The following is a 12,235-nucleotide window of genomic DNA, read 5'->3' as shown; positions in this document are numbered from 1 at the left end:
ATTCCGAACGAATCAGTGTCCTTTTTTTGTCTCGTTTTCAAGTTATTTTTGTTATACAGTTTTTATGTTGGTCTCACTGGACAAAAATCAGAAAAAAATTCTTGAAAATTTAGTTTTTGTCTAAAATGTTTCAAATTTATGTTTCATTTTTGTCTCGTTTTTATTTTCTTTTTGTCCCAATTCTCACGTATTTGGTCTCAATTTTGTCTGATTTTTGTTAATTGTAGTTTTCAATTATGGTATTATTTTTGTCTCTAATGTGTTTGTCTTTAAACTAATTTCAGGTATCATTGTTGAGTTTTTTATTACGTTTACGTGTAACTGTTGGCTCTGCTTTGTCTAGTTGTTTTGTCATCTTTTTTTCATATTTATTTTGCTTTGTTTCATTTTTGTATTATATTTGCCTTACTTTTTTCTTTTTCCCTTAGTTTTTATTCATTTTTTATCATGTCTGTTTCAATATTTTATCACTTTTCACTTAATTTTGTATTTTTTTTCTCATTTCACCCCATGTTTCTCTTATTTTTTTAATTATTTTGTCTCATTTTAATATCATTTTTGTAAATTTTTGTTTTATGATCTTCTCATTTTTGTCTTATTTTCTACCAATTTTTTCTTATTATCGACAATTTTCACTTCGCATTTTTGTTTATTTTGTTTTATTTTTTACTTACTTTTGTTACAATTTTTTGCTATTTTTGTCTTAATTTTTAATAAGTATTCGTCAAATTTTTGTCTTAATTATGATTTATTATTGTCTTAACGAAATAATTTTTTTTTCGCTTTTCTTTTGACGCTTTTGAAATATTTTGTTTTTGCTATCTATTTTTTCTGTCTTGTGTATCTTTTTATTTTTGTCATTTGTCATTTTGTTTATTTTATTAGCTGTTTTGAACCAAGCAATTTTTTTTTAAATCTCATCAGAAGAAACCAAGAGATTTTACGTCTTTGGCTTAAAACAGGGCCATTGCCGCCATTCACGGGAGATTTTCCCTGCCAACATATCAAACAAAAATCTTGAAGTTTAGACAATTTTGAGATAGTTGATGTATGTAAGGTCTTTTTTTACACTGATATACGTACCGCGTAAAAAAAAACCGTGTAAAAAAAACCGTGTTAATTCCCGAAAACCGTGTAAAAAAAAACCGTGCTAATTGCGGAAAACCGTGTAAAAAACGAACTTTAAATTTATGCGGCTTTGAAACTTGAAACAAGAAGACATGTAACTAGACACTTTAGACCTTAGACATGACACCTGAGACATGGGATTTGAGACCTGAAACTTGAGACTTTATACTTAACACATGAGACCTGAGATCTGAGACTTGCGAACTGGTACCTTAGACTTGAGACCTGAAAATTGAGACATGAGACCTGAGAACTGATACGTGAGACCTGAGACTTTCGACATGACACCTGAGACCTGAAACCTGAGACCTGAGACCTGAGACCTGAGACACAAAACATGAGACCTGAGACATTAGACATGAGACATGAGACCTGAGTCCTGAGACATGAGACCTGAGACCTGAGACCTGAGACATGAGACCTGAGACATTAGACATGAGACATGAGACATGAGACATGAGACATGAGACATGAGACATGAGACATGAGACATTAGACATTAGACATTAGACATGAGACATGAGACATGAGACATGAGACATGAGACATGTGACTTGAGACCTGAGACATGAGACAAAAGACATGAGACATTAGACCTGAGACATGAGACATTAGTTATTAGACATTAGACATGAGACATGAGACATGAGACATGAGACATGAGACATTGGACTTGAGACTTGAGACCTGAGACATGAGACATGAGACATTAGACATTAGACATTAGACATTAGACATTAGACATTAGACATTAGACATTAGACATTAGACAATAGACATTAGACATTAGACATTAAACATGAGACATGAGACATTAGACATTAGACATGAGACATGAGACTTGAGACATTAGACATTAGACATGAGACATAAGACATTAGACATTAGACATAAAACATGAGACATGAGACATGAGAAATGAGACATTAGACATGAGACATGAGAATTGAGACTTGAGACATTAGACATTAGACATTAGGCATTAGGCATTAGACATAAGACATTAGACATTAGACAGTAGGCATTAGACATTAGACATTAGACATTAGACATTAAACATGAGACATGAGACATGAGACAGTAGACCTGAGACATGAGACATTAGACATTAGACATGAGACATTAGACATGAGACATGAGATATGAGACATGAGACATGTGGCTTGAGACCTGAGACATGAGACAAAAGACATGAGACATTAGAGCTGAGACATGAGACATTAGATATTAGACATTAGACATGAGACATGAGACATGAGACATGAGACATGAGACATTGGACTTGAGACTTGAGACCTGAGACATGAGACATGAGACATTAGACATTAGACATTAGACATTAGACATTAGACATTAGACATTAGACATTAGACATTAGACATTAGACATTAGACATTAGACATTAGACATTAGACATTAGACATTAGACAATAGACATTAGACATTAGACATTAAACATGAGACATGAGACATGAAACATTAGACATGAGACATGAGACTTGAGACATTAGACATTAGACATGAGACATAAGACATTAGACATTAGACATAAAACATGAGACATGAGACATGAGAAATGAGAAATGAGACATGAGACATGAGACATGAGACATGAGACATGAGACATGAGACATGAGACTTGAGACTTGAGACATTAGACATTAGACATTAGACATTAGACATTAGGCATTAGACATTAGACTTTAGACATTAGACAGTAGGCATTAGACATTAGACATTAGACATTAGACATTAAACATGAGACATGAGACATTAGACCTGAGACATTAGACATGAGACATGAGACTTGAGACATTAGACATTAGACGTGAGACATAAGACATTAGACATTAGACATAAAACATGAGACATGAGACATGAGACATGAGCCATGAGACATGAGGCATAGGTCTCAGGTCTCAAGTCTCCGGTCTCGGGTCTAATGTCTTAGGTCTAATGTCTCAGGTCTAATGTCTCATGTCTCATATCTCAGGTCTAATGTCTCATGTCTCATGTCTCAGGTCTCATGTCTCAGGACTCATGTCTCAGGTCTCAGGTCTCATGTCTCAGGTCTCATGTCTCATGTCTCATGTCTCATGTCTCATGTCTCATGTCTAATGTCTAATGTCTCATGTCTAATGTCTCATGTCTCAAGTCTAATGTCTAATGTCTCATGTCTCAGGTCTCAAGTCTCATGTCTAATGTCTAATGTCTAATGTCTAATGTCTAATGTCTAATGTCTAATGTCTCAGGTCTCATGTCTCAGGTCTCAGGTCTCAGGTCTCAGGTCTCAGGTCTCAGGTCTCAGGTCTAATGTCTCATGTCTCAGGTCTAATGTCTAATGTCTCATGTCTCATTTCTCATGTCTCAGGTCTCATGTCTCATGTCTAATGTCTAATGTCTCATGTCTCAGGTCTCATGACTCAGGTCTCATGTCTCAGGTCTCAGGTCTCATGTCTCATGTCTAATGTCTCAGGTCTAATGTCTCATGTATCATGTCTCATGTCTAATGTCTCAGGTCTAATGTCTCATGTCTCATGTCTCAGGTCTCAGGTCTCAGGTCTCAGGTCTCAGGTCTCAGGTCTCAGGTCTCAGGTCTCAAGTCTCATGCCTCAGGTCTAAAGTCTCATGTCTCGTGTCTGAGGTCTCAGGTCTCATATTTCAGGTCTCATGTCTCAGGTCTGATGTCTCATGCCTCAGGTCTCAGGTCTCATGTCTCAGGTCTAATGTCTCATGTCTCAAGTCTAATGTCTAATGTCTCATGTCTCAGGTCTCAAGTCTCATGTCTAATGTCTAATGTCTAATGTCTAATGTCTAATGTCTAATGTCTCAGGTCTCATGTCTCAGGTCTCAGGTCTCAGGTCTCAGGTCTCAGGTCTCAGGTCTCAGGTCTAATGTCTCATGTCTCAGGTCTAATGTCTTATGTCTCATGTCTCATTTCTCATGTCTCAGGTCTCATGTCTCATGTCTAATGTCTAATGTCTCATGTCTCAGGTCTCATGACTCAGGTCTCATGTCTCAGGTCTCAGGTCTCATGTCTCATGTCTAATGTCTCAGGTCTAATGTCTCATGTATCATGTCTCATGTCTAATGTCTCAGGTCTAATGTCTCATGTCTCATGTCTCAGGTCTCAGGTCTCAGGTCTCAGGTCTCAGGTCTCAGGTCTCAGGTCTCAAGTCTCATGCCTCAGGTCTAAAGTCTCATGTCTCGTGTCTCGTGTCTGAGGTCTCAGGTCTCATATTTCAGGTCTCATGTCTCAGGTCTGATGTCTCATGCCTCAGGTCTCAGGTCTCATGTCTCAGGTCTAATGTCTTATGTCTCGTGTCTGAGAACTCAAGTCTCATATTTCAGGTCTCAAGTCTCAGGTCTAATGTCTCAGGTCTCAGGTCTCAGGTCTCAGGTCTCAGGTCTCAGGTCTCAGGTCTCAGGTCTCAGGTCTCAGGTCTCAGGTCTCAGGTCTCAGGTCTCAGGTCTCAGGTCTCAGGTCTCAGGTCTCAGGTCTCAGGTCTCAAGTCTCATGTCTCAGGTCTCAGGGGTCTCATGTTTCACGTTCTTAGTCTCAGAGCTAAGATTTCCCCAACTTCAAAAACATTCTAAGTGTTTTCCTTTGAAAAGGACTTAGAATATTTTCTCTCAAAAACCGTGTTAATTCGCGAAAACCGTGTAAAAAAAAACCGTGTTAATTCCCGAAAACCGTGTAAAAAAAGCCGTGTAAAAAAAAACCGTGTAAAAAAAAACCTAGGTGTATATGTATTGCTTATTGTAATACCTACATAAAGAATTGTTTCCAGAGTTTCTTCCAGGAAAATTCTCCCGTTTAGGAGAATTCCGCAGCTGCAGTTGGAAAAAGTTTGCACTCTTCTGTTCAGCTCGTTCCAATATGATGCTTGATTCAAAACTATCATTGAGGGACTCCACCGAGTTCTGTTGCTCTCTGGAGCCACTGTTCTTTTTATTCCTTTCTAAGCTTTGTTAGATACGCCCGCGTCTTTACGTTCGTTGAAGAAACAGTTAACCTGTTTTTTTTTATTTCCCTACTGAATAAGTAGAAATTCCACTGTAGAATAGTATGATTAAAAGCTTTAGAACCAGCCAGCCTCGCCCGAGTTGGTTTTGAACATTTTGGAAGGGATGATAGAATCCAAGACACCTCTGCCAATATTTGACAGCAAAAACGAAGAAAAACACCTTTTGTCGGTTAAAAATAGTAGACCCAAAAATGTCGCTGAAATCCACCATCAACAATTCCGACGAAGTTTCGGTTACCAGCAACGAGGAGGTATTGGATAAGCAGAAACTGTCCGAGGCAGACCTTGAACCGCTAACTCGGCGCGCCTTTGGAACCTCCTTCGTCGATCACACCTGCCAAATTGGGCACGACTTCGATCTCATTCAATCGTCCGTTCCCGGGAAAGGCTGGTGGTCCAGGTTAGTTTTTTGATTGGCGATTGATTTAAAAAATTGTTTATGCTTATGTTCATGTTTATGTTTTTGCAGGGCTTTGCGATGGATTAGAAAAATATGCTATCTGGATACGACTAGCTCCCAAAGTAGGGATGTCTTCCGCAGCGACACGGCCATGAGGAGAGAGCTATCCAGACAAATAACCTTTTATTCGAATACCATACATCCGTTCAGTTATTTTAGGTTTGTTTAGTTTGTTAGGTTAAGAGTTCCTATTTTTACAGATTACTAAAACGGAAACAAATGATGTTACAGATTCGTGTGGGAATGCGTGATGATTTTTACTTATGCAATAGCATTTATTATTTTTCCGTACGATGTTACATTTTTGTATGATGAAGACGAAAATGCACAGTTAAACAAATTTCATTTGTTGGTGTTATTCATAGGTTTGTATCGTAACAGCTAATATTGTAAAACAGATACATATTTCACTTATTTTTGCTTCGTTTTCAGACTTCATTTGTCTGCTGGACATTTGCTGCACTATTCGAACCGGCTACTTTTATAAACAGAAGCAACGCGTCGAGCTGTCCTCAGCGAAAATCGTCAACCGTTACGTGAGGTTTTGGTTCTGGATTGATTTGATCAGTTCGGCTCCTTATCCACTGTTTGCTCACTATGTATTTTTATCCCATTTTTTGAGAGGCGATTACAAAAAAATAATTTCCAAATATTTTTAGCTCGACGACCCAAAGCTGAACCACACAATCATTGAGTGCGTACATAGGCGAGAAGTTCATCTGGGTTGTTTCTGGGACTTTTGGAAAATGGCATCCGTGTTGAAGCTGCTCCGATTGGGAACATTTCTGCGATACATCGATAACGTTTATTGGCGCTACGAAATCCGGCGCAACGTCAAAAAATTTACTACAGTTGCGACGATTGTTGCCGTGAGCTTTCACTGGACCGGATGTTTGATGTTTATGGTACCACGTTGCGTTCAAGGAACCGATGTAGATCAAGTCGACGACCAATCTTGGTTAGCGAAATTCAGGCTGGAAAATCTAAACTCGTGTAGGTTTGCTTTCTTTTGAGGTTCCCTTACGTTGTCTTTTTTAGAACAATTTCAACCGAATGTCTGTGAGTTCGAGCCCAAGAGTAAACATCGATCACAGTCGTACCGGACAAGTATTTCCATGACTATCCGCCAACAAACGACTACAATCGAAACAAAAAAAAAACGATTTCAACACGAAAAACTCGACCTCTCTAACATATTGTCACATTACGGGAGAGACTCTTCCCTGTTCAATGCACTTTTTACGGAAAGAATACTAATTTCTCAAGTTATGACACCGTGCCTTTTATATTAAAAAATAATTACCTTTTGCTTGAATTTCCAGTTCAGCGTTATATCGAGTGCCTATTCCGTACGATGTATACCCTTGGCAAAGTGACACATAAACTGGAGACCTTCATGACCACCGAAGATGTCGTCTTGATCATTTTTACAACTATCCTCGGTTACCTTCTTAAGGTTTACATTTTGGCAGAGCTGTTGATATTCATCCGCATTCTCTTCTCGAGCATATCTCTGGTAAGATTCCATTAATTACTTTTGATCGACTATCAAGATAACTTATCGATTTCCACGGATCAGTTCCATGAACGGCGTCACGAGCTACAGAACTACATCAACCATGAGCAGATGGATCCGGAAATGGAATCCCGGATACTGGCCTTCTTCGACTTCAAAGTGACACGCCGATTCAGTCGAAAGTCGCAGATCGACGTCGCCAGTAGCAGGCAGTTCCATTTGAACATCCGCGAGGAATGCGTCGGCCCGCTGCTGGGCAGTGTTTCACTATTTCACGACACCCTTACGCCGGAAGCTGTCCGGAAAGTGCTGATGGCAATGAATTACGAAATGTACCTGAAGGACGATATCATCGTTAGTGCTTCCGAAGGTAAAGAGGGCTCCAAAATGGTTTTTGTAGTCCGTGGAACGGTTGCCGTCTTCACCTCCAGCTGGAAGGAAGTTCTACATTTGGAAGATAACGAACACTTTGGCGAGTATCAATTGGTGTTGGATGATGGATTTATGGTAATAAATCTATTTAATTTCGTACAGTTATATTTAATAAATTTTCTCCTAATTTCAGAAATATCCCAACATAGTGGCGATTGAGGCTAGTCAAATCTACGTTCTGTGTAAGTTTTTAATCGGTTGTCATTTAAAATTTTCGGCACTAACCAACGTTATCCACCCCCATCTCTCCATGTAGCTCGAATGGCCTTCCAGCAGGTCATGATCCAATTTCCGACGGCATTCGGCGCAATGCTTGAGCTGGCCAAGGAGCGGTTCGATGCGCTCTCGCAGCTGAAAAAGGACGTCATCGAGGAAACGATCGACGAAACCGACACAATCAGGCGCACCCGGTCGGTTTTTGATTGAGTGTTGTGAAGTTTTACATTTTTGTTCGATTTGATACAAAGCACACAGCCTTGAATTGTTTCTGTAACATTGTGAAACTATTTACCATAAAATATAACGTTTTCTTAATAATTTTATTGTCATAATAAACTCCTTTTATTATGATCGACAACGTATAACCATGATAAGAAGAAATGTCTCCTTTATTTTAATTATTATTCAATTAAATGTACTCGATAAAAATCGAAATAATGGCTCCAGAGAGTACAGACACCAGTGAGATCCTTCATCGTTTTACAGTCTAGGCAAATTGAAAAGACGAACGTTCTAGGAACGTTAAGACGCGGCAGTATCAAACGAAGCTTTGATAGGAATAAAAAAAAGAGTGGCTCCAGAGAGCAACAGAGCTCGGTGAAATCCCTGGATGACAGTTGTTGATCAAGCATAATATCAGATAGGGCAGAGCACGTTTTTTCTGTTGTAGCTGTGGAATTTGCGGTGGATAAAGTCGAGGAAATTATACTGGGGCTTATTCTGCGACTCGAGTGACGTGACTCACCAAATTTCACTTCTTCGTCCTAACTTCAGAAAATGCTTCAGAAAAGAAATTTCTGTATCGATGAGCTCTGAAGGCCAATAACAGCTGATCCGAACGAAAATTTCGAGTCTAGAGAGTCTATTTAAGCCAGCAAAACTTTCGCCACGTCACTCGATTCGCAGAATAAGCCCAATATATGAAAAATACTTCACTGGTTGTGTAAATTAATCTTTTCATAAATATAGTTATAAGTATATTCATTGAATAACTTCAGGATATGCGGGATATGCTCATTCTTTAGCGCATCCATTGATAGAATTCAGCACGGGATTCATTGAATGGAACTCACGATACTCACACATTTTCAAGTATGTATGCGTTAAAAGAAGTGATGCAGCCGAACAATAAAAATAACGGTCATTCTTTTGGCGTTTTTTGAGAAAGAAAGTTCGATCACCACATAATCCATCTAAAGTTTAGATAAAAACCCAGAAAAATCCTATTCCTTAAGGTGAGTGGTGTTCAAAGATGGCCCTACTGCCCCCTGGGGGGCGTTTGGAGCTTCTAGGGAGCGGTGAGGGTCGATAAACTCAACTTTGAAATTTGGGAGCGTTGGACGGGCTCAGGGGGGCGGTGAGTTCATGTTCAAATTCATAACAGTGAAATTAAATTGTCAGATATTTTGTTCACGATCTGTATATTGATCTGGTTTTGTTAGTTTATTTTAGGTTTTTGCAAAAGGCATTAATTTTGGATGGCAATGCTTGTCAATTTTAATGCATTGCAATGTAAACTTAAAGGTGTGAGCGAAAAATGTTTTCGATAAACTGTGGAAAGGCTTCACAGCTTTGATAGATTTAAGGAAAAGAAAAATTGACGAAAATTTGACTTACTGCATTTAAATTTTAAGTTCCGATTTTTTCTTCTTTGACTAAATCGATTCAAAAATTCAACTGTGCCATTCGTTATGGTTAAGTTATCAAAGTTATTCGTTTACCTGGAATTGAATCATTGGAAATTATGTTAATTTTAAGACTCGTATAACTGCTTAAATTTGAGCAGGATCCAAATTCAAATTTTAAATTCCATAAATACCAAGGTTTAAAATTCTTGACTTCTTTTTTATGTATCTGAAATTGCAGAAATAAGTTTGTTAAATTTATGGTAAATTTAGCAGTGAAAGGACTTGATAACCAAGATTTAAGATAGGCGTTGTATTTTCAATACTAACTGAATGATTTCAAGTTTAGGAATATGTTCGGGAAATTTTATATTTTAATTAGCTCTGACTGAATCCTGGATCCTTTATGAATATTTTTAAGAATGTTTCTGTAATATTTTTTTTAAATTCAATGATTTTTCAAAGTCAGTTTTTAGACAACAGCTGATTTTATTAACATCCAATATTCTCTGAAAAAATAGATTAAAAATTTAATAAATTGAATGCAAATTTAATAATGCATTGAACAAAATCGGAAGTTAGTGAAGTACCTACATTTTCAGCCAAATTTAAAAGTAAAAACACCAATCCGTGCATTTAACGAAACAGTTTTGCAAATTGGAAACCGATTTCAGTGTAGATAACCTTTAGAAATTAATCTGGTTATGATTCCTCCTATTATTTTATCAACTAGTCCATTTTATTTAAAAAATAATACCTCATAGTTTCCTAAAACACGATGTTTCAAAAATCAATAAGAAAGGATATATGATTTTTTTTATCTTTCTGATCAAGATCGCACCTTATCATATTTTACGGTCCGCTTTTGACCAGCATTCTAAAGATTTGTCGTTGTTCAATTTGGACAAAAATGGATTTCATTTGAAGGTAGAATTTTTCCACAAAATTCAGAAATGGAAATGTCAGAATTGGTTAATTTTGGCAAATGATTCTTGTCTTGCAATGTTATAGTTATTTGTTCTGCTATTTGGATGATAATAAAAAAAAACAACATGTTCAAAAAAAAAAAAAAAAAACAAAAAAGTGACATTCTCCGGAAGAATTTTCGCGTTTTTTAAGTACAAAATTTTAACTCAAAACATGAGTATCTAAATCTCATTTTAAAAATCTACAAAATTTGTCGTTCGTTTGGACAAAAAGAAAACTATTTAGATTACAGCCGTTTTGAAATTTGAAAAAGTTGCAATTCAGCAGTCAACACACACTAATGTACATCAAATGGCTTAAAAGTGCCTTAAACTTCAAGATATTTGTTTGTGAAAAGAGAAAAGCAAATGACGTAACATCTCTTGATCTCTTCTGATGTTATTTTGTAAAAAATATATGACAAACATCACTAAGATCATTGTCAAAAGCAGACAAAAATGGTACACAAGTTAAATAAAACTAGACAGAAGAGAAGAAACAAAAATTATTAAGGCAAAAAAACGAAAAAAAACTAAATAAAAAAAAACTAACTTTGATTAAAAATAAGACAAAAATGATACAAAATGTAACTGCCGCTACTCGCATAACAGTCCCATATGAATTTTTCGACTGGCATGAAAGTAGGGGAAGTTTAACAAAAATGAAACAAAAATGAGTCAAAAATTTTAAGTAAAACCTAATTACAATTAGACAAAATTGGTAGAAAATAAGACATAAATTTGACAAAAATTATATTGAAATGAGACAAAAAATATTCAGAAATAGGAGAAACATGGGGTTTAATGAGAAAAAAATGACACAAAATCGAGCGAAAAGTGAAAAAATATTGAATGACAACATGATAAAAAAATTGAACAAAAACTAAAAAAATATCGAGAAAAAAAACAAAAATGAAAAAATGACAAAAATGACAAAAATGACAAAAATGACAAAAATGACAAAAATGACAAAAATGACAAAAATGACAAAAATGACAAAAATGACAAAAATGACAAAAATGACAAAAATGACAAAAATGACAAAAATGACAAAAATGACAAAAATGACAAAAATGACAAAAATGACAAAAATGACAAAAATGACAAAAATGACAAAAATGACAAAAATGACAAAAATGACAAAAATGACAAAAATGACAAAAATGACAAAAATGACAAAAATGACAAAAATGACAAAAATGACAAAAATGACAAAAATGACAAAAATGACAAAAATGACAAAAATGACAAAAATGACAAAAATGACAAAAATGACAAAAATGACAAAAATGACAAAAATGACAAAAATGACAAAAATGACAAAAATGACAAAAATGACAAAAATGACAAAAATGACAAAAATGACAAAAATGACAAAAATGACAAAAATGACAAAAATGACAAAAATGACAAAAATGACAAAAATGACAAAAATGACAAAAATGACAAAAATGACAAAAATGACAAAAATGACAAAAATGACAAAAATGACAAAAATGACAAAAATGACAAAAATGACAAAAATGACAAAAATGACAAAAATGACAAAAATGACAAAAATGACAAAAATGACAAAAATGACAAAAATGACAAAAATGACAAAAATGACAAAAATGACAAAAATGACAAAAATGACAAAAATGACAAAAATGACAAAAATGACAAAAATGACAAAAATGACAAAAATGACAAAAATGACAAAAATGACAAAAATGACAAAAATGACAAAAATGACAAAAATGACAAAAATGACAAAAATGACAAAAATGACAAAAATGACAAAAATGACAAAAATGACAAAAATGACAAAAATGACAAAAATGACAAAAATGACAAAAATGACAAAAATGACAAAAATGACA

At 35.7% G+C, this 12,235-nt stretch overlaps 1 protein-coding gene across 1 annotated transcript; it reads left to right on the top strand.

The window, feature by feature from the left end:
- Positions 1-5,294: 5,294 nt before the first annotated feature.
- LOC129757904 (potassium/sodium hyperpolarization-activated cyclic nucleotide-gated channel 4-like) lies at positions 5,295-8,028 on the top strand. The gene is made up of 9 exons (XM_055755288.1): positions 5,295-5,556; positions 5,626-5,775; positions 5,848-5,981; positions 6,049-6,215; positions 6,276-6,609; positions 6,939-7,132; positions 7,196-7,639; positions 7,698-7,746; positions 7,821-8,028. The coding sequence occupies exons 1-9, from the start codon at positions 5,348-5,350 to the stop codon at positions 7,988-7,990; spliced, it is 1,851 nt and encodes a 616-aa protein (XP_055611263.1). The 5' UTR covers positions 5,295-5,347; the 3' UTR covers positions 7,991-8,028.
- The last annotated feature ends 4,207 nt before the right edge of the window (positions 8,029-12,235 follow it).

This window comes from Uranotaenia lowii, chromosome 3 (assembly GCF_029784155.1).
Source record: "Uranotaenia lowii strain MFRU-FL chromosome 3, ASM2978415v1, whole genome shotgun sequence".
In the NCBI taxonomy this organism is placed as follows: Eukaryota; Metazoa; Arthropoda; class Insecta; order Diptera; family Culicidae; genus Uranotaenia; species Uranotaenia lowii.
Note: the sequence above shows the minus strand (reverse complement) of the source record. Positions and strands in the feature narration are given on the sequence as shown.